Source organism: Oncorhynchus gorbuscha, linkage group LG05 (genome assembly GCF_021184085.1).
Source record: "Oncorhynchus gorbuscha isolate QuinsamMale2020 ecotype Even-year linkage group LG05, OgorEven_v1.0, whole genome shotgun sequence".
NCBI classification, from domain to species: domain Eukaryota; kingdom Metazoa; phylum Chordata; class Actinopteri; order Salmoniformes; family Salmonidae; genus Oncorhynchus; species Oncorhynchus gorbuscha.
The window spans coordinates 41,163,047-41,189,931 of NC_060177.1; the positions used below are offsets into that span (position 1 = coordinate 41,163,047).

Consider the following 26,885-nt stretch of genomic DNA (forward strand, 5'->3'; position numbering starts at 1 on the left):
AGTATCTATATCCACAGTAAAACGAGTCCTTTGTCGACATAACCTGAAAGGCCGCTCAGCAAGGAAGAAGCCACAGCTCCAAAACCACCATAAAAAATCCAGACTACAGTTTGCACATGGGGACAAAGATCGCACTTTTTGGAGAAATGTCCTCTGGTCTGATGAAACAAAAATAGAACTGTTTGGCTATAATGACCATCATTATGTTTGGACTTGGGCTTGCAACCCGAAGAATACCATCCCAACCGTGAAGCATGGGGGTGGCAGCATCATGTTGTGGGGGTGCTTTGCAGCAGCAGGGACTGGTGCACTTCACAAAATAGATGGCTTCATGAGGAGGGAAATTATGTGGATATATTGAAGCAACATCTCAAGACATCAATCAGGAAGTTAAAGCTTGGTCGCAAATGGGTCTCCAAATGGACAATGACACCAAGCAAACTTCCAAAGTTGTGGTGAAATGGCTTAAGGACAACAAAGTCCAGGCATTGCAGTGGCATACACAAAGCCTTGACCTCATCCTATAGAAAATGTGTGGGCAGAACTGAAAAAGTGTGTGCGAGCAAGGAGACCTACAAACCTGATTCAGTTACACCAACTCTGTCAGGAGGAAAGGGCCAAAATTCACCCAACTTATTGTGAGAAGCTTGTGGAAGGCCATCCGAAATGTTTGACCCAAGTTAAATAATTTCAAGGCAATGCTACCAAATATTAATTGAGTGTATGTAAACTTCTGACCCACTGGGAATGTGATGAAAGAAATAAAAGCTGAAATAAATCATTCTCTCTACTATTATTCTGACATTTCACATTCTTAAAATAAAGTGGTTTTCCTAACTGACCTAAGACAGGGATTTGTACTAGGATTAAATGTCGGTAATTGTGAAAAACTGAGTTTAAATGTATTTGGCTAAAGTATATGTAAACTTACGACTTCAACTGTGTGCTCGTAGATCTGGAAATGTTACAACAAAAAAGCCAGGAAATGTTTGCTTGGAGGATGATTTGACTTGGGCGGATCAATTTAATGCATAAATAAGTGAAGAAACAAGTAAATGAAAAGGTAGCCGTCGGTTGGTGCGGTCACAGCAGACATCATTACGTTTCCCCCTGCGTGAGTTTGACCACAGATAGGGGAAATGAGGGATAATCAGCCGAGGAGAGAAGGGAAATTGTAAAAACATTGGATCGAGGAAGCTGGGAGAGGTAAAGAGATCAGAACAGGAGGGAAGTGTTGCCAGGAGTTTAGGTGAAACCCTTGGGGTCTGAACACTGGGCCCGTCCACGGTCGAGTTCATTAGGCACCAAATGGAAAAAAGCGGACTGGAGCACATCGCAAAAATACCCGGACTCAACCATTAAGAAACTCATTTTCATTTTACATTCCAAAGCATAAAAAATCTAATCTGCGCATGTCCTAATGAACACTACCCAGGTCTTCCTGCTGTTGAGAGCGCTAGGGTCACTTTAAACGTTTCCTTAACTTAAACAATTTACCCATAAATATATTTTATTAAACCCGGCCCAGATTGCCAAGAACAGTCCTTTGGGGGAACTCCTGAAGTTCAAAGTAAGCAGAAGATAATGTGGCTTTAACATCTTGGCAACTACTAGCTACATTGGCACTATTAAACAGTCCCGAATAACAGTCAAAATCATCATATACTGTGCGGCTAAAACTCGCTAGAATAAATAGCTGTGTAAAATAAGAATTTCCTTCTGTCTGGTGCGTGGTGTAAACATCCTGGAAGCAGGACAGAGGCCAGCACAGCACTGTTCCTGTTCTCACTGTCCTGAGATGACTGCCTCAGTGAGGTCTAACTGCTGCTCAGATCATTACAGACACACAACCAATGCGGCACTGGCCGAATGCCTGATGCTGCATTCTCCGGAACTTTGTAAATGTATTTTGCAACATTGAGCATTTTTTCTTCTTCCATGATACTCTAAATGTGTAAGCTAAGAAACTGTGTAAACTTTGCTAGGCTGGGTTCGATTTAATTCCTGCTATAGTTTTCTGAGTTGAAGACATATGCTATGAACACCCCTACACATCATGGACTCATTGAAAATAGCACCCTTTTCCCTATTTCAGGGCTCTCCAACCCTGTTCCTAGGGAGCTACAGTCCTGTAAGTTTTCACTCCAAGTCTAATCTAGCGCACCTGATTCTAATAAATAGCTGGTTGATCAGCTGAAACAGGTTAGCTACAACTAGGGAACAGAGTGGGAGAGCCCTGCCTATATAGTGCATTTCTTTTGACCAGAGCCCTATGGGTCCTATAAAGGTAATACGGTGCAATTTGGGAGGCAGCCTATGATTTTAGTCTATGAGGCTTTCATTCGGTGGATTTGAATGACATATAATTGACTCTAGGCAAGTATGAATGGAGCGTACTTATGAATCTCCTCTTGAGTTAGCTGGTCCTCTCTTTTCTCCCCAGTCACCATAGAGAGCTCTTCCTTGAGGCACTGGATCTCCCTTTTCAGACTCACAATTAGCTGGAAGACACAAAAGAACACACACACACAGGTCAGCAGGAGAACATGCACACACAATTTTTGTCAGAGCAGGAGATAGCTCATTTACCCACTTAGAAATAGAGCCACGTTGGCCCATACACACACAACATTATGCCACTGCCAATTGATGACAGAATAAACTTAAAAATGAACTTGTGGTGACATGTTATTTAAGGACAGTCTAACCAATTCCAGACAACTGGATGTTCTAGCGAGAAAGCACAGGAAGCTCTGATACCTCACCAAAACATAAAATAGCATTAACCTATTACGGGAGAAAGACAACACATAAAATCTCGTTTCTGTCTGCACGCGTTTGGTCAAAGCCTGCGGAGCCTATGGTTATGACCCAAATGGCACCCTGTTCCCTATATAGTGCACCACTTTTGACCAGGGCCCATAGGACTCTTATCAAAAGTAGTGCACTATGTTGGGAATATGGTGCCATTTGGGACAGCGCTTATGTGCCGCTTGCCTTCAGGAAACATTGACTGGGCTGGTGCTATACGTGTGCGTCCCAAATGGCATCCTAATCCCTTTATAGTGCACTACTTTGGACCAGGGCCCACAAGGCTTTTGTAAAAAAGTACTGCACTATATAGGGAATAGGGTGTCATTTGAGACGCACTCTAAATATAAAAAGGCCAAATCTCTCGCTATGTAGAGACATGACTTCTCAAACCACCTTTTGGACCAGACTTCTCTCATTTGCAAAAGAACAGGACTTTTCCTAGTCTAATTGTTACAACTGAAAATGGGATAAATATAATGTAAACACTGATTCGAATCTTTAAACGTATCCACAATATTTTTCAGACGTCACAAAATGCAGAAATCAAAAAGGATCAAGTGGAATCTACTTCCTGTTGCATTACCTAATTTCCTGAAATTTGCACTAGCTGTGATAGCAAAGGCTGCATGTTTGGCTTGATTATTATTAGTTAAAGCTAACGTCAGCTATATTTCAGTAATAAATAGCAAACCCCAGCATAGGCAGCAGCTTTATAGAGATGAGATGACTTGGAATTAAAATAAAGTCATCAAATAAAACAAATGTAATATATACACAACTGAAATATTTTATTAAAGTAATGTGAATAAATGATTGTTAATAAGTGATAAGCAATAATGGGCAGTCACTAACATCATGGGACTTTTATAAGTGGTTTTATTCTGTGTTGTTACAGCATTCAACTCACATAATGCATCAAATCAAATTGTATTTGTCACATACACATGTTTAGCAGATGTTATTGTGAAATGTTTGTGTTTCTAGCTACAACAGTGCAGTAATATCTAACAATTCACAACAATACACACAACCTAAAAGTAAAAGAATGGAATTGAGGAATATATAAATATTAGGATGAGCAATGTCAGAGTGGCATAGACTAAATAGAGTAGAATAGAAAACATTTTAAACATATGAGATGAGTAAAGCAAAAAATATATAAACATTATTAAAGTGACTAGTGTTCCATTAAAGTGGCCAGTGATTTCAAGTTTATGTATATGGGGTAGCAGCCTCTAAGGTGTAGGGTTATGTAGCGAGGTGAACAGAAAGTGGCTTGGGTGGTTGTTGACCTTGATGGTATTTTTTACGTTCCTGTGACGTCAGGTGCTGTAGGTGTCCTGGAGGGCAGGTCGTTTGCCCCCGATATGTGCATTTAGTGTAAAAAAAATGTATAATGGAAACAGAAATAAAAAACCGTGATAATTTTTTCAATAATCAAACTGAAACAAAAACAGACCAAAAAAAGCACTAATCGCTCAGCACTATTTTGTTGATACACATGGAGGGCATTCCTCATTTATTACTATTCTCTTTCTACAGTCTGTTCCCATCTGTGCTTCAGCCCAGGCCTCCACATTAGGGCAACCTGAGCGATTAGGGATAAATCTCCTGAAGCTTCTGGTCTATTGCAGGGGCTAAGAGGTTATTAAGGGTCAGGGATGACCTGGCTAGACATGACTTCAACTTTGATGCTAAGCAATAATATCTAGACAGTGTAATCTCCAGCGGATGGGTGTGTGTGTGTGTGTGTGTGTGTGTGTGTGTGTGTGTGTGTGTGTGTGTGTGTGTGTGTGTGTGTGTGTGTGTGTGTGTGTGTGTGTGTGTGTGTGTGTGTGTGTGTGTGTGTGTGTGTGTGTGTGTGTGTGTGTGTGTGTGTGTGTGTGTGTGTGTGTGTGTGACCAGTCTTTGGGAACAAATCACGGTAACACTTTATTTGGATAGTCCATCTGTAGATGCTCTACAGACTTCAACTATCTACTTACCCTAACCTTAGCTATCCATAGGGTGGCGCACAGTTGGCCCAGCGTCGTCCGGGTTTGGCCGGTTTTGGCCGTCATTGTAAATAACAATTTATTCTTTAACTGACTTGCCTAGTTAAATAAAGGTTACATTTAAAAATATATTTATAAATAAATAAACCCTAACCCTTATTCTAAACATGACCCTAACCTTAGTAAGCAGTTGCTTATCAACAGATAGTTTGTTGATAGTATGATCATCTGTAGAGCAATTCAGGCTATCCAAATAAAGTGTGACCCAAATCACAAAGCAGATTCAGACACTAACTATTCCAGCAGCAATAGAGAAACACAATCAAGAGCAACAACTATTTGCCAATTTTGCAACTGCTCTCGACAGTTATCAGAAGCCTAGGGTCATTGAAAGTGAAGGGCAAAGGTCAGATGAACAGACCTTAATAAAGCAGTATGACATCTTACAAAAGCCTGAGGAAACCAGACGGTCAGACAAAGTGACAAGAGAACCAAAAGCCGCTCCCAATCTCTTTTTACCCATTAAGCTTATGTGATATTCCCAGCTGTGCCCTCAAAGCTTGACCACTGGTCATTGGTCACTGGGAATGGTTTGGTTCTATTTCGGAGCCTGAACCCACGCTGCTGCCGCAAGGCCAAAATCGTCTCCCATAGGCCCAGAATAAAGCCTGGATATGATGTCAGCTGGTCCTCATGTTACTCCTGTGCTAGCCTCCGCCACTGGCTTCCTGTCAAGACAAGGGCTGATTTCAAGGTTTTACTGCTAACCTACAAAGCATTACATGGGCTTGCTCCTATCTCTCTAATTTGGTCCTGCCGTACATACCTACACGTACACTAGGGTCACAAGACGCAGGCCTCCTAATTGTCCCTAGAATTTCTAAGCAAACACCTGGAGGCAGGGCTTTCTCCTATAGAGCTCCATTTTTATGGAATGGTCTGCCTACCCATGTCAGATACGCAAACTCGGTCTCAACCTTTAAGTCTTTACTGAAGACTCATCTCTTCAGTGGGTCATATGATTGAGTGTAGTCTGGCCCAGGAGTGTGAAGGTGAACGGAAAGGCTCTGGAACAACGAGCCACCCTTGCTGTCTCTGCCTGGCCAGTTCTCCTCTTTCCACTGGGATTTTCTGCCTCTAACCCTATTACAGGGGCTGAGTCACTGGCTTACTGGTGCTCTTTCATGCCGTCCCTAGGAGGGGTGCGTCACTTGAGTGGGTTGAGTCACTGATGTGATCTTCCTGTCTGGGTTGGCGCCCCCCCCCCCCCCCCCCCTTGGGTTGTACCGTGGCGGAGATATTTGTGGGCTATACTCGGCCTTGTCTCAGGATGGTAAGTTGGTGGTTGGTGATATCCCTCTAGTGGTGTGGGGGCTGTGCTTTGGCAAAGTGGGTGGGGTTATATCCTTCCTGTTTGGTCCTGTGCGGGGGTATCATCGGATGGGGCCACAGTGTCTCCTGGCCCCTCCTGTCTCAGCCGCCAGTATTTATACTGCAGTAGTTTATGTGTCGGGGGGGCTAGGGTCAGTTTGTTATATCTGGAGTACTTCTCTTGTCTTATCCGGTGTCCTGTGTGAATTTACCGTAATATCTGGACCATTAAGCACACCTGAATATAAACCGCACCCACTTAATTAAAAACAAAAATAACTAGGCTTTTAAACGAAACTCGGCTTGTAACAAAAATCATTAAAAAATAGCAGTAAACAGTAGTCATTGGTCACTATCTTCCTCCTCCTGTGCACTGAAACCACTGAAGTCATCTCCTTCGGTGTCAGAGTTGAATAGCCTCAGAATTGCTTCATCCGATGTTGGATCACTGCCCTCTTCAACACGCAGCAGTCCAGCCTTTCAAAACCCGTTGATGATAGTGGATTTCTTGACAATGCTCCACTCTGTCAGCAGCTCTATTTGCTTTTCCAACAGCCAGATCGATCGCCTTCAACTTGAAAGCTGCATCATATGCATTTCTCCGTGTCTTTGCCATGATAAGGGTGACAAAATGACTTCCGTAATCAGAATGATGGGAAGTTTGATTTACGTCACATTATGTGACGGTGCTCAGTTTTTTGGCGGCATGAATCTTGTGAAAGCGGGAAAAATCCATAAATTAGCCGCGTCATTGTATAAACCGCGAGGTTCAAAGCGTGGGAAAAAAGTAGCGGCTTATAGTCCGGAAATTACGGTAAGTATGCTCTCTCTAATTCGCTCTTTCTCTCTCTCTGAAGACCTGAGCCCTACGACCAAGTCTCAGGACTACCTGGCATGTTGACTCCTTGCTGTCCCCAGTCCACCTGGCCGTGCTGCTGCTCCAGTTTCAACTGTTCTGCCTGTCATTATTATTATTTGACTATGCTGGTCATTTATGAACATTTGAACATCTTGGCCATGTTCTGTTATAATCTCCACCCGGCACAGCCTTTCTAGGGAGTTTTTCCTAGCCACCATGCTTCTACTCCTGCATTGCTTGCTGTTTGGGGTTTTAGGCTGGGTTTCTGTACAGCACTTTGAGATATCAGCTGTTGTACGAAGGGCTATATAAATACATTTGATTTTGATTTGTGGCAGGGCTGAAATGCATTGGAAATGTTTTGGGGGGGATTTAGTTCATTTGCATGGCAAAGAGGGACTTTGCAATTCATCTGATCACTCTTCATAACATTCTGGAGTATATGCAAATTGCCATCATACAGACTGAGGCAGCAGACTGTGAAAATTAATATTTGTCATTCTCAAAACTTTTGGCCACGACTGTACATACACATCTATGTGTTATTTGTGATAGGCCTATGGGATAATATTTGATCAAATCACAGTATTGTAGTGACCTTAGTACAACAACCAGTGACCTCAACCGGGGTCCGAGCCTCTTGGTATAATGGCTACATGTTGGGCTACACCCCCCAAATTCCCTGTAAGGTGCTATTATGGGAACACTTTCAAACAAATTGGCATGTTTCACTCAGTTTTGTGCCTACTGAACACCACCCTTCAGACAATGACGCTGAGTATGTCCTTCGCTGCCCTGTACTGGATCGTGTTCGCTAAACACAAAATGGAAAAACGGACAGAAACGGAGGACTTCCTGAACTTGGAAAACAAAAAAAACTTTTTGTAACACGTTGCTAAATGTTTTTGCTACGTGTTCAATAATGAATATGACCCTGGAATCCATCACCAACAAGCACTATCGTCCGTTTCCCCTCCCTTCTTTAATGATGGCGAGACGCGGGGAACTTCAGGAATTTTTAACACCCATTTCCCAAACATGTCTCTCTCTCTCTCTGGCTGACTGTAGCAGGCAGACCTGGGTTCAAATACTACTTTGCATCTTTCAAATACTTGAAGATTATATTTTAGCCTCCCTCGTATGCCAGATGGGCAGGGTTTGCAGTTTTGTGAGTATTCTATTGATTTCATTGCAACAGAATAGCTCAATCAAAACCATTTCAAGTAGTTGAAATTATTTCAAGTAGTGTTTCAACACAGGTCTGGTAGCAGGGCTGGTTGTTTGAGTTATGGGTATGTGCAAATCACCCCTCTCTGGTCAGACAGGGGGAGGGGAACGGAATGCTGCTACTGCCTGACTGCTGATAGGTAAACTAAGATAAAAAGGAACTTGAGTGACCACCACAGAGGGGAAAACTGTCTTGGACACAATCCTCTCTCATGAAGAACCAATGACGCACATCTCATACGTATATCGATAAAATACATAGCTTTATAACCAGGGATGGAATTGGGAATAACGTGGAAACAGAGTTAGAAAAGTGAAAAGCTGAAAATCTAAGAGGCAAACACTTGGACAATTGTGAGTTTTAACTTTGCACAACTCTTAGGACAAGATGTATCTATTGTTTTTGTCAAACTTGCTCAAGCTCAGTACATCTGTATGGGAGTCATTGATGGACAGCAATATTCAAACTTTGTCTAAAATTATGAAGCAAATGTAAGTGAGGACGGAGGCTGGACCACTCAGAAATACTCAACACCTCTTGGAAAGCCATTCAGGTGTGTCTTTGACAAAAAACATTTTGTAATTGTCCTGCTGAAAAATAAAACTATCCCAGGGTTAGATTTTCAGAAGACTGAGGAGGGTTTTCCTCGGCTTTTGCCTAGGCTTTTCTCATTTCATTATTTTATTTTGATCTTGATAAACTCCTCAGTCCTTGCCAGTGACATGCATACCCATAGCATGAATCTGCCACTAGAATACTTGAAAATACAGAAGGTTTCACTATGTATTCGTGTTGTATTGGATTTGACCCAATCATGTAGTTTTTAATTTAGGCCAAAAATAAAATATATCTGTTGTGTTAGAGGAAACCCTGTCTCAGTCTTCGGAATACCTAAGGGATAGTTTTCCTTTTAAGTGGGACAATTACACCCATTTTTATGCCAAAGACATACCATGCCAGCTTTTCAATAGGTGTTGACAGACAATATCCACTTTAACATGTCATTTTTTCAATTAAATCGGTCCATATATAGCCTAGATATCGTTCTATGTAGACTGTATGATAAATGAAAAAAAATTGCGTTTCATAACGTAACGTCATTTTTTTAAATTCAAAAAGTCGACGATAAACTTTCACAAAACACTTCGAAATACTTTTGTAATGCAACTTTAGGTATTAGTACACGTTAATAAGCGATAAAATTCATCAGGAGGCAATGTAACTTCTATAGTGTCGTCTGGAAAAAAAACATGGCCAGAGAGAGCTCGACCAAAACATCCGGTCGGAGACCGGAGGGAAGGAGTTCCCTTGAACCGGTTAGACCAAGAATCAATTGCGAATCAAATGACAAGACTCTAGACAACGTGTGGTAGCTGTAGGCGCTGAAACCTCGGTCTCATGTAATTCGGTTCACTTTGAACAAATCCTGGAAGTAAGCGCAAGGATATTTATTTCCATTTTCAGTGATCAGGTTTTCCTGCGCTATTCGATGAAACTCACGCTCTGTTAAAGTTACAGCCGTGATTTAACCAGTTTTATAAACGTCTGAGTGTTTTCTATCCACACATACTAATCATATGCATATACTATATTCCCGGCATGAGAAGCAGGGCGCTGAAATGTTGCGCGATTTTTAACAGAATGTTCAAAAAAGTAGGGGGTAAGAGTAACAGGTTAACAGGTGTGCCTTCTTAAAAATTCATTTGTGGAATTTCTTTTCTTCTTAAGGAGAGGTAGGGGGTATACAGAAGATAGCCCTATTTGGTAAAAGACCAAGTCCAAATTTAATTTTATTTCACCTTTATTTAACTAGGCAAGTCAGTTAACAAGAAATTATTATTTACAATGACAGCCTACACTGATCAAATCCAGACGATGCTGGGCCAATTGTGCGCCGTCCTATGGGACTCCCAATCACAGCCAGTTGTGATACAGCCTAGAATCGAACCAGGGTGTCAGATTCGAACCAGTGATGCCTTAGACCGCTGCGCCACTCGGGACCCCAAGTTTTCATTATGGCAAGAACAACTCAAATAAGCAAAGAAAAACGGCAATCTTATCGTCACTGTTGACGTTGAGACTGGTGTTTTGCGGGTACTATTTAATGAAGCTGCCAGTTGAGGACGTGTGAGTTTTTCAAACTAGACACTCTAATATACTTGTCCTCATGCTCAGTTGAGCACCGGGGCCTCCCACTCCTCTTTCTATTCTAGTTATAGCCAGTTTGCTCTGTTCTGTGAAGGGAGTAGTACACAGGGTGGTACGAGATTTTCAGTATCTTGGCAATTTCTCGCATGGAATAGCCTTCATTTCTCAGAACAAGAATAGATGGATGAGTTTCAGAAGAAAGTTCTTTGTTTTTGGCCATTTTGAGCCTGTAATCCAACCCACAAATGCTGATGCTCCAGATACTCAGCTAGTATAAAGAAGGCAACTTTGATTGGTTCTTTAATCAGAACAACAGTTTTCAGCTGTGCTAACATAATTGCAAAAGGCTTTTCTAAATGTAAAACCTTTTAAAATTATAATCTTGGATTAGCTAACATAACATGCCATTGGAACACAGGAGTGATGGTTGCTGATAATGGGCCTATGTAGATATTCCATGAAAACAATCTGTCGTTTCCAGCTACAATAGTCATTTACAACACAATGTCTACACTGTATTTCTGATCAATTTTATGTTATTTTAATGGACCAAAAAATTGATTTTCTTTCGAAAACAAGGACATTTCTAAGTGACCCCAAACTTTTGAACGGAAATGTATGTCTGCAGCATCAGTGGATAGAATTATGTTCATATGTGCAAGAGCTCTTCAATGATCTTACAAATGTAGTCTAATAATATTTAACATGCCACATATATTCATGTGTAAAATATCTACGATCTTAAAATGTGGTTTAACCATATATCACATCTTACAATCCATAGCCCTCCATTTGGCAAATCTGACCATAACTCTATCCTCCTGAATCCTGCTAACAAGCAACAATTATTTTTATCGTTTACCCCTTTTTCTTCCCAATTTCGAGGTGTCAAATTGGTATTTACAGTCGTGTTTCATCGCTGCAACTCCTGTAAGGACTTGGGAGAGGAGAAGGTCGAGAGTCATGCGTCCTCCGAAGCACGACCCAATCACAATGCCCGCTTAATCCTGGAACCCAGCCACACCAATGTGTCGGAGGAAACACCGGGAACCTGGCAACCATGTCAGCGTGCATGCACCCGGGCCGCCACAGGAGTCTCTAGAGCGCAATGGGACAAGGACATCCCAGCCGGCCAAACCCTCCCCTAACCCGGACGATGCTGGGCCAATTGTGCGCCGCCCCATCAGTCTCCCGACTGCCGGCTGTGGCAGAGCCTGGACTTGAACCAGGATTTCTAGTGGCACAGCTAGCAACTGCGATGCAGTGCCTTAGATCACTGCACCATTCGGGAGGTGGTACAAGCAACAATTCGAAGAGGAAGTACCAGTGACGTGCTCAATACGGAAGTGGTCAAATGAAGCAGATGCTAAGCTACATGACTGTTTCTGAAGTAGACAGACTGAAATATGTCCTGGGATTCATCCAATGGCATTGAGGAGTTTCATTAATAAGTGCATCGACGACGTCATGTCCACAATGACAGTACGCACCGTGACTTTTGTCAAATGTTGTTGCGTCACAAACTCGAATTTAAAATTGATTAAATTGAGATTTTGTGTCACTGATCTACACACAGTATCCTATAATGTCAAAGTGGAATGAAGTTTTTTTAAATGTTTACAAGTCAATAAAAAATGTAATGTTTTGAGTCAATAAGGATTCAAACCTTTGGCTATTGCAAGCCTAAATAAGTTCAGTAGTAAAAATGTATTTAAGTCACATACTAAGTTGCATGGACTCACTCGGTGTGCAATAATAGTGTTTGACATGATTTTTTAATGACTACCTATCTTTGTACCCCAAACATACTGTTAGGTCCACCAGTCGAGCAGTGAATTTCAAACACAGATTAAAATCAGCAAGACCAGGAAGGTTTTCCAATGCCTCGCAAAGATGGGCGCCTATTGATAGATGGGGAAAAAAACAAACAGAAGACCTATCATTTCCCTGTGAGCAAGTTATTAATTATACTTAGATGGTGTATGACAACACCCAGTTACAACAAAGATACAGGCGTCCTTGCTAACTCAGTTGCCGGAGAGGAAGGACACCGCTCAGGGATTTCACCATGAGGCCAATGGTGACTTTAAAAAAAGCCCCATTACAGAGGGCAAAAAATATGGCAGAGCATTTTTTCTCCTTAATAGTATATTTGGAGCAAATCCAATACAACACATTACTGACTGAAACTCTCCATATTTTCAAGCATAGTGGTGGCAGTATGATGTTATGCTTGTAATCGTTAGGATGGAAAATAAATGGAATGGAGCTATGCACAGGCAAAATCCTAGAGGAAAACCTGGTTCAGTCTGTTTTCCAACAGACATTGAGAGATTAATTCACCTTAACCTAAAACACAAGGCCAAATATACACTGGAGTTGCTTACCAAGATTACGTTGAATGTTTCTGAGTGGCCTAGTTATAGTTTAGACCTAAATTGTCTTGAAAATCTATGGCAAGATCTGAAAATGGTTTTCTAGCAATGATCAACAACCAATATGACAGAACTTTAGGAATTTTGAACGTAATAATGGGCAAATATTGCACAATCCAGGTATGGAAAGCTCTTATCTAGAAAGACTCACAGCTGTAATCGAAGCCAAAAGGTGATTCTAACATGTATTGACTAAGGTGTGTGAATACTTATGTAAATTACAGTAAATTTCTGTATTTTATTTTCAATACATTGGCAAAAAGATTATATAAATATGTCATGATGGGGTATTTTGTGTTGATGGGTGAGATGTATAAAAACATTTTGTATCCATTTTGAATTCATGCTATAACACAACTAACTGTGGAATAAGTCAAGGGGTATGAATCATTTCTGAAGGTATTAACTTAACCTTAACTTCATTCTCAATTCTCAGACTATTCTTGGCTCTCACCAGTCAGCACGATGGGGAAATGGACTTATCTGCAACCAAAGAGGATCCACCACTTGCATTAGTCCAAATATCACTTACGTAAGATTTGGTTTTGGGTTGCCAAAGTTACTGTCTAAAATGTCCTGCTTTCTCCAACTCGCAGCCCACCATTTCCAACACCAAAATGTGTGCCTTTCAATTATCCCCTAGTAAATCCTGGGTTCCACCCCTTCACTAAAATACATTGAACTGTACAAAACTGTCAACTGTACAAAAGCAGGTTGTTCCCCACAATGGGTTGTTCCCCACTGCACTTAACAGATAGGAGAGTCCAACTTGCAACATGTCTGAAGGGGCAGAGTAGGGCCAAAAAGGTAGCTCTAAACCAACACAAATTACAACATTCTGATCATCTGCGAGGCAAAGTCCACTACAACCTTTATTTCACCAATGTGTGTGTGTGTGTGTGTGTGTGTGTGTGTGTGTGTGTGTGTGTGTGTGTGTGTGTGTGTGTGTGTGTGTGTGTGTGTGTGTGTGTGTGTGTGTGTGTCCAGTGAGTGAACGAGTGAGTGTGTCCAGTGAGTGAGTCCAGTGAGTGTGTTCATGAGTGAGTGAGTCCAGTGAGTGTGTCCAGTGAGTGAGTAAGTGTCCAGTGAGTGAGTGAGTGAGTCCTGTGAGTGAGTGTATCCAGTGAGTGAGTGAGTGAGTCCCGTGAGTGAGAGTATCCAGTGAGTGAGTGTGTGTCCAGTGTGTGAGTGAGTGAGTCCAGTGAGTGAGTGAGTGAGTGTGTCCAGTGAGTGAGTGTGTCCAGTGCGTGAGTGAATGAGTGAGAGAGTGTGTCCAGTGAATGAGTGTGTCCAGTGAATGAGTGTGTCCAGTGAATGAGTGAGTGAGTGTGTCCAGTGAATGAGTGAGTGAGTGTGTCCAGTGAATGAGTGAGTGAGTGTGTCCAGTGAGTGACTGAGTGAGTGAGGGTGTCCAGTGCGTGAGTGAGTGTGTCCAGTGCGTGAGTGAGTGAGTGAGTGAGTCCAGTGAATGAGTGAGTCCAGTGAATGAGTGAGTCCAGTGAGTGAGTGAGTCCAGTGAGTGAGTGAGTGAGTGAGTGAGTGAGTGAGTGAGTGAGTGAGTGAGTGAGTGAGTGAGTCCATTGAGTGAGTGAGTCCATTGAGTGAGTGAGTGAGTGAGTGAGTGAGTGAGTGAGTGAGTGAGTGAGTGAGTGAGTGAGTGGGTGAGTGAGTGTGTCTAGTGAGTGAGTGTGTCCAATGAATGAGTGAGTGTGTCCAGTGAGTGAGTGAGTGAGGGTGTCCAGTGCGTGAGTGAGTGAGTGTGTCCAGTGCGTGAGTGAATGAGTGAGAGAGTGTGTCCAGTGAGTGAGTGTGTCCAGTGAATGAGTGTGTCCAGTGAATGAGTGTGTCCAGTGAATGAGTGTGTCCAGTGAATGAGTGAGTGAGTGTGTCCAGTGAGTGAGTGAATGAGGGTGTCCAGTGCGTGAGTGAGTGTGTCCAGTGAATGAGTGAGTGAGTGTGTCCAGTGAGTGAGTGAATGAGGGTGTCCAGTGCGTGAGTGAGTGTGTCCAGTGCGTGAGTGAGTGAGTGAGTGAGTGAGTGAGTGAGTGAGTCCAGTGAATGAGTGAGTCCAGTGAATGAGTGAGTCCAGTGAGTGAGTGAGTCCAGTGAGTGAATGTGTCCAGTGAGTGAGTGAGTGAGTGAGTGAGTGAGTGAGTGAGTGAGTGAGTGAGTGAGTGAGTGAGTGAGTCCATTGAGTGAGTGAGTCCAGTGAGTGAGTGAGTCCATTGAGTGAGTGAGTCCATTGAGTGAGTGAGTCCATTGAGTGAGTGAGTCCATTGAGTGAGTGAGTCCATTGAGTGAGTGAGTCCAGTGAGTGAGTGAGTCCAGTGAGTGAGTGTGTCCATTGAGTGAGTGTATCCATTGAGTGAGTGTATCCATTGAGTGAGTGAGTCCAGTGAGTGAGTGAGTCCAGTGAGTGAGTGAGTCCAGTGAGTGTGTCCAGTGAGTGAGTGTGTCCAGTGAGTGAGTGAGTCCATTGAGTGAGTGTGTCCAGTGAGTGAGTGTGTTCAGTGAGTGAGTGTGTCCAGTGAGTAAGTGAGTGAGTGTGTCCAGTGAGTGAGTCCAGTGAGTGAATGAGTGAGTCCAGTGAGTGAGTGTGTCCATTGAGTGAGTGTGTCCATTGAGTGAGTGTGTCCAGTGAGTGAGTGAGTCCAGTGAGTGTGTCCAGTGAGTGAGTGAGTGAGTGAGTGAGTCCATTGAGTGAGTGAGTGAGTGAGTGAGTGAGTGAGTGAGTGAGTGAGTGAGTGAGTGAGTGAGTGAGTGAGTGAGTGAGTGAGTGAGTCCATTGAGTGAGTGAGTCCAGTGAGTGAGTGAGTCCATTGAGTGAGTGTGTCCATTGAGTGAGTGAGTCCATTGAGTGAGTGAGTCCATTGAGTGAGTGAGTCCATTGAGTGAGTGAGTCAGGTGAGTGAGTGAGTCCAGTGAGTGAGTGAGTCCAGTGAGTGAGTGTGTCCATTGAGTGAGTGTATCCATTGAGTGAGTGTATCCATTGAGTGAGTGAGTCCAGTGAGTGAGTGAGTCCAGTGAGTGTGTCCAGTGAGTGAGTGTGTCCAGTGAGTGAGTGAGTCCATTGAGTGAGTGTGTCCAGTGAGTGAGTGTGTTCAGTGAGTGAGTGTGTCCAGTGAGTAAGTGAGTGAGTGTGTCCAGTGAGTGAGTCCAGTGAGTGAATGAGTGAGTCCAGTGAGTGAGTGTGTCCATTGAGTGAGTGTGTCCAGTGAGTGAGTGAGTCCAGTGAGTGTGTCCAGTGAGTGAGTGAGTCCATTGAGTGAGTGAGTCCAGTGAGTGAGTGTGTCTAGTGAGTGAAAACAGTGAGTGAGTGAGTGAGTGAGTGAGTGAGTGAGTGAGTGAGTGAGTGAGTGTGTCTAGTGAGTGAGTGTGTCCAATGAATGAGTGAGTGTGTCCAGTGAGTGAGTGAGTGAGGGTGTCCAGTGCGTGAGTGAATGAGAGAGAGAGTGTGTCCAGTGAGTGAGTGTGTCCAGTGAATGAGTGTGTCCAGTGAATGAGTGTGTCCAGTGAATGAGTGTGTCCAGTGAATGAGTGAGTGAGTGTGTCCAGTGAGTGAGTGAATGAGGGAGTCCAGTGCGTGAGTGAGTGTGTCCAGTGAGTGAGTGAGTGAGTGAGTCCAGTGAATGAGTGAGTCCAGTGAGTGAGTGATTCCAGTGAGTGTGAGTGAGTCCAGTGAGTGAGTGAGTCCAGTGAGTGAGTGAGTGAGTGAGTGAGTGAGTGAGTGAGTGAGTGAGTGAGTGAGTGAGTGAGTGAGTGCCTGGTGAATGAGTGAGTCCATTGAATGAGTGAGTCCATTGAGTGAGTGAGTGAGTAAGTGAGTGAGTGAGTCCATTGAGTGAGTGTGTCCATTGAGTGAGTGTGTCCATTGAGTGAGTGTGTCCATTGAGTGAGTGAGTCAATTGAGTGAGTGAGTCCAGTGAGTGAGTGAGTCCAGTGAGTGAGTGTGTCCATTGAGTGAGTGTATCCATTGAGTGAGTGTATCCATTGAGTGAGTGAGTCCAGTGAGTGTGTCCAGTGAGTGAGTGTGTCCATTGAGTGAGTGTGTCCAGTGAGTGAGTGTGTCCAGTGAGTGAGTGTGTTCAGTGAGTGAGTGTGTCCAGTGAGTAAGTGAGTGAGTGTGTCCAGTGAGTGAGTCCAGTGAGTCCAGTGAGTGAGTCCAGTGAGTGAGTGTGTACAGTGAGTGAGTGAGTCCAGTGAGTGTGTCCAGTGAGTGTGTCCAGTGAGTGAGTGTGTCCAGTGAGTGAGTGAGTCCATTGAGTGAGTGAGTCCAGTGAGTGAGTGTGTCTAGTGAGTGAAAACAGTGAGTGAATGAGTGTGTCCAGTGAATGAGTGTGTCCAGTGAATGAGTGTGTCCAGTGAATGAGTGTGTCCAGTGAATGAGTGAGTGAGTGTGTCCAGTGAGTGAGTGAGTGAGTGAGGGTGTCCAGTGCGTGAGTGAGTGTGTCCAGTGCGTGAGTGAGTGAGTGAGTGAGTGAGTGAGTGAGTGAGTCCAGTGAATGAGTGAGTCCAGTGAATGAGTGAGTCCAGTGAGTGAGTGAGTCCAGTGAGTGAGTGAGTGAGTGTGTCTAGTGAGTGAGTGAATGAGAGAGAGAGTGTGTCCAGTGAGTGAGTGTGTCCAGTGAATGAGTGTGTCCAGTGAATGAGTGTGTCCAGTGAATGAGTGTGTCCAGTGAATGAGTGAGTGAGTGTGTCCAGTGAGTGAGTGAATGAGGGAGTCCAGTGCGTGAGTGAGTGTGTCCAGTGAGTGAGTGAGTGAGTGAGTCCAGTGAATGAGTGAGTCCAGTGAGTGAGTGATTCCAGTGAGTGAGTGAGTCCAGTGAGTGAGTGTGTGAGTGAGTGAGTGAGTGAGTGAGTGAGTGAGTGAGTGAGTGAGTGAGTGAGTGCCTGGTGAATGAGTGAGTCCATTGAATGAGTGAGTCCATTGAGTGAGTGAGTGAGTAAGTGAGTGAGTGAGTCCATTGAGTGAGTGTGTCCATTGAGTGAGTGTGTCCATTGAGTGAGTGTGTCCATTGAGTGAGTGAGTCAATTGAGTGAGTGAGTCCAGTGAGTGAGTGAGTCCAGTGAGTGAGTGTGTCCATTGAGTGAGTGTGTCCATTGAGTGAGTGTATCCATTGAGTGAGTGTATCCATTGAGTGAGTGAGTCCAGTGAGTGTGTCCAGTGAGTGAGTGTGTCCATTGAGTGAGTGTGTCCAGTGAGTGAGTGTGTCCAGTGAGTGAGTGTGTTCAGTGAGTGAGTGTGTCCAGTGAGTAAGTGAGTGAGTGTGTCCAGTGAGTGAGTCCAGTGAGTCCAGTGAGTGAGTGTGTACAGTGAGTGAGTGAGTCCAGTGAGTGTGTCCAGTGAGTGTGTCCAGTGAGTGAGTGTGTCCAGTGAGTGAGTGAGTCCATTGAGTGAGTGAGTCCAGTGAGTGAGTGTGTCTAGTGAGTGAAAACAGTGAGTGAATGAGTGTGTCCAGTGAATGAGTGTGTCCAGTGAATGAGTGTGTCCAGTGAATGAGTGTGTCCAGTGAATGAGTGAGTGAGTGTGTCCAGTGAGTGAGTGAGTGAGTGAGGGTGTCCAGTGCGTGAGTGAGTGTGTCCAGTGCGTGGTGAGGTGAGTGAGTCCAGTGAGTGAGTGAGTGAGTGAGTGTCCAGTGAGTCCAGTGAATGAGTGAGTCCAGTGAATGAGTGAGTCCAGTGAGTGAGTGAGTCCAGTGAGTGAGTGAGTGAGTGTGTCTAGTGAGTGAGTGAGTGAGTGAGTGAGTGAGTGAGTGTGAGTGAGTGAGTGAGTCCATTGAGTGAGTGAGTCCATTGAGTGAGTGAGTGAGTGAGTGAGTGAGTGAGTGAGTGAGTGAGTGAGTGAGTGAGTGAGTGAGTGAGTGATGAGTGAGTGAGTCCATTGAGTGAGTGAGTCCAGTGAGTGAGTGAGTCCATTGAGTGAGTGTGTCCATTGAGTGAGTGTGTCCATTGAGTGAGTGAGTCCATTGAGTGAGTGAGTCCATTGAGTGAGTGAGTCCAGTGAGTGAGTGAGTCCAGTGAGTGAGTGAGTCCAGTGAGTGAGTGTGTCCATTGAGTGAGTGAGTCCAGTGAGTGAGTGAGTCCAGTGAGTGAGTGAGTCCAGTGAGTGTGTCCAGTGAGTGAGTGTGTCCAGTGAATGAGTGAGTCCATTGAGTGAGTGTGTCCAGTGAGTGAGTGTGTTCAGTGAGTGAGTGTGTCCAGTGAGTAAGTGAGTGAGTGTGTACAGTGAGTGAGTCCAGTGAGTGAATGAGTGAGTCCAGTGAGTGAGTGTGTCTATTGAGTGAGTGTGTCCATTGAGTGAGTGAGTCCAGTGAGTGAGTGAGTCCAGTGAGTGTGTCCAGTGAGTGAGTGAGTCCATTGAGTGAGTGAGTCCAGTGAGTGAGTGTGTCTAGTGAGTGAAAACAGTGAGTGAGTGAGTGAGTGAGTGAGTGTGAGTGAGTGAGTGAGTGAGTGAGTGAGTGTGTCCAGTGAGTGAGTGTGTCCAGTGAATGAGTGTGTCCAGTGAATGAGTGTGTCCAGTGAATGAGTGTGTCCAGTGAATGAGTGAGTGAGGGTGTCCAGTGAGTGAGTGAATGAGGGTGTCCAGTGCGTGAGTGAGTGTGTCCAGTGCGTGAGTGAGTGAGTGAGTGAGTGAGTGAGTGAGTGAGTCCAGTGAGTGTGTCCAGTGAGTGAGTGAGTCCATTGAGTGAGTGAGTCCAGTGAGTGAGTGTGTCTAGTGAGTGAAAACAGTGAGTGAGTGAGTGAGTGAGTGAGTGAGTGAGTGAGTGAGTGTGTCCAGTGAGTGAGTGTGTCCAGTGAATGAGTGTGTCCAGTGAATGAGTGTGTCCAGTGAATGAGTGTGTCCAGTGAATGAGTGAGTGAGGGTGTCCAGTGAGTGAGTGAATGAGGGTGTCCAGTGCGTGAGTGAGTGTGTCCAGTGCGTGAGTGAGTGAGTGAGTGAGTGAGTGAGTGAGTCCAGTGAATGAGTGAGTCCAGTGAGTGAATGTGTCCAGTGAGTGAGTGAGTGAGTGAGTGAGTGAGTGAGTGAGTGAGTGAGTGAGTGAGTGAGTGAGTGAGTCCATTGAGTGAGTGTGTCTAGTGAGTGAAAACAGTGAGTGAATGAGTGTGTCCAGTGAATGAGTGTGTCCAGTGAATGAGTGAGTGAGTGTGTCCAGTGAGTGAGTGAGTGAGTGAGGGTGTCCAGTGCGTGAGTGTATCCATTGAGTGAGTGAGTCCAGTGAGTGAGTGAGTCCAGTGAGTGAGTGAGTCCAGTGAGTGAGTGTGTCCAGTGAGTGAGTGAGTGAGTGAGTGAGTGAGTGAGTGAGTGAGTGAGTGAGTGAGTGAGTGAGTGAGTGAGTGAATGTGTCCATTGAGTGAGTGTATCCAGTGAGTGTGTCCAGTGAGTGAGTGTGTCCAGTGAGTGAGTGTGTCCAGTGAGTGAGTGTGTCCATTGAGTGAGTGTGTCCATTGAGTTAGTGTGTCCAGTGAGTGAGTGTGTTCAGTGAGTGAGTGTGTCCAGTGAGTGAGTCCAGTGAGTGAATGAGTGAGTCCAGTGAGTGAGTGTGTAAAGTGAGTGAGTGAGTCCAGTGAGTGTGTCCAGTGAGTGAGTGTGTCCAGTGAGTGAGTGAGTCCATTGAGTGAGTGTGTCTAGTGAGTGAAAACAGTGAGTGAATGAGTGTGTCCAGTGAATGAGTGTGTCCAGTGAGTGAGTGAGTCCATTGAGTGAGTGAGTCCAGTGAGTGAGTGAGTGAGTGAGGGTGTCCAGTGCGTGAGTGAGTATGTCCAGTGCGTGAGTGAGTGGTGAGTGAGTGAGTCCAGTGAGTGAGTGAGTGAGTGAGTGAGTGAGTGAGTGAGTGAGTGAGTGAGTGAGTGAGTGAGTCCAGTGAATGAGTGAGTCCAGTGAGTGAGTGAGTCCAGTGAGTGAGTCCAGTGAGTGAATGAGTGAGTCCAGTGAGTGAGTGTGTACAGTGAGTGAGTGAGTCCAGTGAGTGTGTCCAGTGAGTGAGTGTGTCCAGTGAGTGAGTGTGTCCAGTGAGTGAGTGTGTCCAGTGAGTGAGTGTGTCTAGTGAGTGAAAACAGTGAGTGAGTGAGTCCAGTGAGTGAGTGAGTGAGTGAGTGAGTGAGTGAGTGAGTGAGTGAGTGAGTGAGTGTGTACAGTGAGTGAGTGTGTCTAGTGAGTGAGTGTGTCCAGTGAGTGAAAACAGTGAATGAGTGAGTGAGTCCAGTGAGTGAGTGAGTGAGTGAGTGAGTGAGTGAGTGAGTGAGTGAGTGAGTGAGTGAGTGAGTGAGTGTGTCCATTGAGTGAGTGTATCCAGTGAGTGTGTCCAGTGAGTGAGTGTGTCCATTGAGTGAGTGTGTCCAGTGAGTGAGTGTGTCCAGTGAGTGAGTGTGTTCAGTGAGTGAGTGTGTCCAGTGAGTAAGTGAGTGAGTGTGTCCAGTGAGTGAGTCCAGTGAGTGAATGAGTGAGTCCAGTGAGTGAGTGTGTACAGTGAGTGAGTGAGTCCAGTGAGTGTGTCCAGTGAGTGAGTGTGTCCAGTGAGTGAGTGAGTCCATTGAGTGAGTGTGTCTAGTGAGTGAAAACAGTGAGTGAATGAGTGTGTCCAGTGAATGAGTGTGTCCAGTGAATGAGTGAGTGAGTGTGTCCAGTGAGTGAGTGAGTGAGTGAGGGTGTCCAGTGCGTGAGTGAGTATGTCCAGTGCATGAGTGAGTGAGTGAGTGAGTGAGTGAGTGAGTGAGTGAGTGAGTGAGTGAGTGAGTGAGTGTGTCTAGTGAGTGAGTGTGTCCAGTGAGTGAAAACAGTGAATGAGTGAGTGAGTCCAGTGAGTGAGTGAGTGAGTGAGTGAGTGAGTGAGTGAGTGAGTGAGTGAGTGAGTGAGTGAGTGAGTGAGTGCCTGGTGAATGAGTGAGTCCAGTGAGTGAGTGTGTCCATTGAGTGAGTGTATCCATTGAGTGAGTGTATCCATTGAGTGAGTGAGTCCAGTGAGTGAGTGGGTCCAGTGAGTGTGTCCAGTGAGTGAGTGTGTCCAGTGAATGAGTGAGTCCATTGAGTGAGTGTGTCCAGTGAGTGAGTGTGTCCAGTGAGTGAGTGTGTACAGTGAGTGAGTCCAGTGAGTGAATGAGTGAGTCCAGTGAGTGAGTGTGTCTATTGAGTGAGTGTGTCCATTGAGTGAGTGAGTCCAGTGAGTGAGTGAGTCCAGTGAGTGTGTCCAGTGAGTGAGTGAGTCCATTGAGTGAGTGAGTCCAGTGAGTGAGTGTGTCTAGTGAGTGAAAACAGTGAGTGAGTGAGTGAGTGAGTGAGTGAGTGAGTGAGTGAGTGAGTGAGTGAGTGAGTGTGTCTAGTGAGTGAGTGTGTCCAATGAATGAGTGAGTGTGTCCAGTGAGTGAGTGAGTGAGGGTGTCCAGTGCGTGAGTGAGGGTGTCCAGTGAGTGAGTGTGTCCAGTGAGTGAGTGTGTCCAGTGAATGAGTGTGTCCAGTGAATGAGTGTGTCCAGTGAATGAGTGAGTGAGTGAGTGAGTGAGTGAGTGAGTGAGTGAGTGAGTGAGTGAGTGAGTGTGTCCATTGAGTGAGTGTATCCAGTGAGTGTGTCCAGTGAGTGAGTGTGTCCATTGAGTGAGTGTGTCCAGTGAGTGAGTGTGTCCAGTGAGTGAGTGTGTCCAGTGAGTGAGTGTGTTCAGTGAGTGAGTGTGTCCAGTGAGTAAGTGAGTGAGTGTGTCCAGTGAGTGAGTCCAGTGAGTGAATGAGTGAGTCCAGTGAGTGAGTGTGTACAGTGAGTGAGTGAGTCCAGTGAGTGTGTCCAGTGAGTGAGTGTGTCCAGTGAGTGAGTGAGTCCATTGAGTGAGTGTGTCTAGTGAGTGAAAACAGTGAGTGAATGAGTGTGTCCAGTGAATGAGTGTGTCCAGTGAATGAGTGAGTGAGTGTGTCCAGTGAGTGAGTGAGTGAGTGAGGGTGTCCAGTGCGTGAGTGAGTATGTCCAGTGCGTGAGTGAGTGAGTGAGTGAGTGAGTGAGTGAGTGAGTGAGTGAGTGAGTGAGTGAGTCCAGTGAATGAGTGAGTCCAGTGAGTGAGTGAGTCCAGTGAGTGAGTCCAGTGAGTGAATGAGTGAGTCCAGTGAGTGAATGAGTGAGTCCAGTGAGTGAGTGTGTACAGTGAGTGAGTGAGTCCAGTGAGTGTGTCCAGTGAGTGAGTGTGTCCAGTGAGTGAGTGTGTCTAGTGAGTGAAAACAGTGAGTGAGTGAGTCCAGTGAGTGAGTGGTGGTGAGTGAGTGAGTGAGTGAGTGAGTGAGTGAGTGGTGAGTGGTGAGTGAGTGTGTCCAGTGAGTGAGTGTGTCTAGTGAGTGAGTGTGTCCAGTGAGTGAAAACAGTGAATGAGTGAGTGAGTCCAGTGAGTGAGTGAGTGAGTGGTGAGTGGTGAGTGAGTGAGTGAGTGAGTGAGTGGTGAGTCCAGTGACTGAGTGAGTGAGTGAGTGAGTGAGTGAGTGAGTGAGTCCATTGAGTGAGTGAGTCCAGTGAGTGAGTGTGTCTAGTGAGTGAAAACAGTGAGTGAGTGAGTGAGTGAGTGAGTGAGTGAGTGAGTGAGTGAGTGAGTCTAGTGAGTGAGTGTGTCCAATGAATGAGTGAGTGTGTCCAGTGAGTGAGTGAGTGAGGGTGTCCAGTGCGTGAGTGAATGACTGAGAGAGTGTGTCCAGTGAGTGAGTGTGTCCAGTGAATGAGTGTGTCCAGTGAATGAGTGTGTCCAGTGAATGAGTGTGTCCAGTGAATGAGTGAGTGAGTGTGTCCAGTGAGTGAGTGAATGAGGGTGTCCAGTGCGTGAGTGAGTGTGTCCAGTGCGTGAGTGAGTGAGTGAGTGAGTCCATTGAGTGAGTGTGTCCATTGAGTGAGTGTGTCCATTGAGTGAGTGAGTCAATTGAGTGAGTGAGTGAGTGAGTGAGTGAGTGAGTGAGTGAGTGAATGTGTCCATTGAGTGAGTGTATCCAGTGAGTGTGTCCAGTGAGTGAGTGTGTCCAGTGAGTGAGTGTGTCCAGTGAGTGAGTGTGTCCATTGAGTGAGTGTGTCCAGTGAGTTAGTGTGTCCAGTGAGTGAGTGTGTTCAGTGAGTGAGTGTGTCCAGTGAGTGAGTCCAGTGAGTGAATGAGTGAGTCCAGTGAGTGAGTGTGTGTCCAGTGAGTGAGTGAGTCCAGTGAGTGTGTCCAGTGAGTGAGTGTGTCCAGTGAGTGAGTGAGTGAGTCCATTGAGTGAGTGTGTCTAGTGAGTGAAAACAGTGAGTGAATGAGTGTGTCCAGTGAATGAGTGTGTCCAGTGAATGAGTGAGTGAGTGTGTCCAGTGAGTGAGTGAGTGAGTGAGGGTGTCCAGTGCGTGAGTGAGTATGTCCAGTGCGTGAGTGAGTGAGTGAGTGAGTGAGTGAGTGAGTGAGTGAGTGAGTCCAGTGAATGAGTGAGTCCAGTGAGTGAGTGAGTCCAGTGAGTGAGTCCAGTGAGTGAATGAGTGAGTCCAGTGAGTGAATGAGTGAGTCCAGTGAGTGAGTGTGTACAGTGAGTGAGTGAGTCCAGTGAGTGTGTCCAGTGAGTGAGTGTGTCCAGTGAGTGAGTGTGTCTAGTGAGTGAAAACAGTGAGTGAGTGAGTCCAGTGAGTGAGTGAGTGAGTGAGTGGTGAGTGAGTGAGTGAGTGAGTGAGTGTGTACAGTGAGTGAGTGTGTCTAGTGAGTGAGTGTGTCCAGTGAGTGAAAACAGTGAATGAGTGAGTGAGTCCAGTGAGTGAGTGAGTGAGTGAGTGAGTGAGTGAGTGAGTGAGTGAGTGAGTGAGTGTGTCCATTGAGTGAGTGTATCCAGTGAGTGTGTCCAGTGAGTGAGTGTGTCCATTGAGTGAGTGTGTCCAGTGAGTGAGTGTGTCCAGTGAGTGAGTGTGTTCAGTGAGTGAGTGTGTCCAGTGAGTAAGTGAGTGAGTGTGTCCAGTGAGTGAGTCCAGTGAGTGAATGAGTGAGTCCAGTGAGTGAGTGTGTACAGTGAGTGAGTGAGTCCAGTGAGTGTGTCCAGTGAGTGAGTGTGTCCAGTGAGTGAGTGAGTCCATTGAGTGAGTGTGTCTAGTGAGTGAAAACAGTGAGTGAATGAGTGTGTCCAGTGAATGAGTGTGTCCAGTGAATGAGTGAGTGAGTGTGTCCAGTGAGTGAGTGAGTGAGTGAGGGTGTCCAGTGCGTGAGTGAGTATGTCCAGTGCATGAGTGAGTGAGTGAGTGAGTGAGTGAGTGAGTGAGTGAGTGAGTGAGTGAGTGAGTGAGTGTCTAGTGAGTGAGTGTGTCCAGTGAGTGAAAACAGTGAATGAGTGAGTGAGTCCAGTGAGTGAGTGAGTGAGTGAGTGAGTGAGTGAGTGAGTGAGTGAGTGAGTGAGTGAGTGAGTGAGTGAGTGAGTGCCTGGTGAATGAGTGAGTCCAGTGAGTGAGTGTGTCCATTGAGTGAGTGTATCCATTGAGTGAGTGTATCCATTGAGTGAGTGAGTCCAGTGAGTGAGTGGGTCCAGTGAGTGTGTCCAGTGAGTGAGTGTGTCCAGTGAATGAGTGAGTCCATTGAGTGAGTGTGTCCAGTGAGTGAGTGTGTTCAGTGAGTGAGTGTGTCCAGTGAGTAAGTGAGTGAGTGTGTACAGTGAGTGAGTCCAGTGAGTGAATGAGTGAGTCCAGTGAGTGAGTGTGTCTATTGAGTGAGTGTGTCCATTGAGTGAGTGAGTCCAGTGAGTGAGTGAGTCCAGTGAGTGTGTCCAGTGAGTGAGTGAGTCCATTGAGTGAGTGAGTCCAGTGAGTGAGTGTGTCTAGTGAGTGAAAACAGTGAGTGAGTGAGTGAGTGAGTGAGTGAGTGAGTGAGTGAGTGAGTGAGTGAGTGAGTGAGTGTGTCTAGTGAGTGAGTGTGTCCAATGAATGAGTGAGTGTGTCCAGTGAGTGAGTGAGTGAGGGTGTCCAGTGCGTGAGTGAGTGAGGGTGTCCAGTGCGTGAGTGAATGAGTGAGAGAGTGTGTCCAGTGAGTGAGTGTGTCCAGTGAATGAGTGTGTCCAGTGAATGAGTGTGTCCAGTGAATGAGTGAGTGAGTGAGTGAGTGAGTGAGTGAGTGAGTGAGTGAGTGAGTGAGTGTGTCCATTGAGTGAGTGTATCCAGTGAGTGTGTCCAGTGAGTGAGTGTGTCCATTGAGTGAGTGTGTCCAGTGAGTGAGTGTGTCCAGTGAGTGAGTGTGTTCAGTGAGTGAGTGTGTCCAGTGAGTAAGTGAGTGAGTGTGTCCAGTGAGTGAGTCCAGTGAGTGAATGAGTGAGTCCAGTGAGTGAGTGTGTACAGTGAGTGAGTGAGTCCAGTGAGTGTGTCCAGTGAGTGAGTGTGTCCAGTGAGTGAGTGAGTCCATTGAGTGAGTGTGTCTAGTGAGTGAAAACAGTGAGTGAATGAGTGTGTCCAGTGAATGAGTGTGTCCAGTGAATGAGTGAGTGAGTGTGTCCAGTGAGTGAGTGAGTGAGTGAGGGTGTCCAGTGCGTGAGTGAGTATGTCCAGTGCGTGAGTGAGTGAGTGAGTGAGTGAGTGAGTGAGTGAGTCCAGTGAATGAGTGAGTCCAGTGAGTGAGTGAGTCCAGTGAGTGAGTCCAGTGAGTGAATGAGTGAGTCCAGTGAGTGAATGAGTGAGTCCAGTGAGTGAGTGTGTACAGTGAGTGAGTGAGTCCAGTGAGTGTGTCCAGTGAGTGAGTGTGTCCAGTGAGTGAGTGTGTCTAGTGAGTGAAAACAGTGAGTGAGTGAGTCCAGTGAGTGAGTGAGTGAGTGAGTGAGTGAGTGAGTGAGTGAGTGAGTGAGTGAGTGAGTGAGTGAGTGAGTGTGTCCAGTGAGTGAGTGTGTCTAGTGAGTGAGTGTGTCCAGTGAGTGAAAACAGTGAATGAGTGAGTGAGTCCAGTGAGTGAGTGAGTGAGTGAGTGAGTGAGTGAGTGAGTGAGTGAGTGAGTGGTGAGTGAGTGAGTGAGTGAGTGAGGTGAGTGAGTGAGTGAGTGAGTGAGTGAGTGAGTCCATTGAGTGAGTGAGTCCAGTGAGTGAGTGTGTCTAGTGAGTG

The 26,885-nt window shown here is 45.5% G+C and overlaps 1 protein-coding gene across 1 annotated transcript in view; it reads right to left on the bottom strand.

Annotated features, from left to right (window-relative positions):
- kif6 (kinesin family member 6) overlaps positions 1 to 26,885 on the bottom strand; it is a 292,827-nt gene that overhangs the window by 175,863 nt on the left and 90,079 nt on the right. Inside the window, exon 10 of the mRNA XM_046349915.1 lies at positions 2,398 to 2,501. Within this exon, the coding sequence (XP_046205871.1) occupies positions 2,398 to 2,501 (104 nt within the window). The remainder of the gene's footprint in view (positions 1 to 2,397; positions 2,502 to 26,885) is intronic.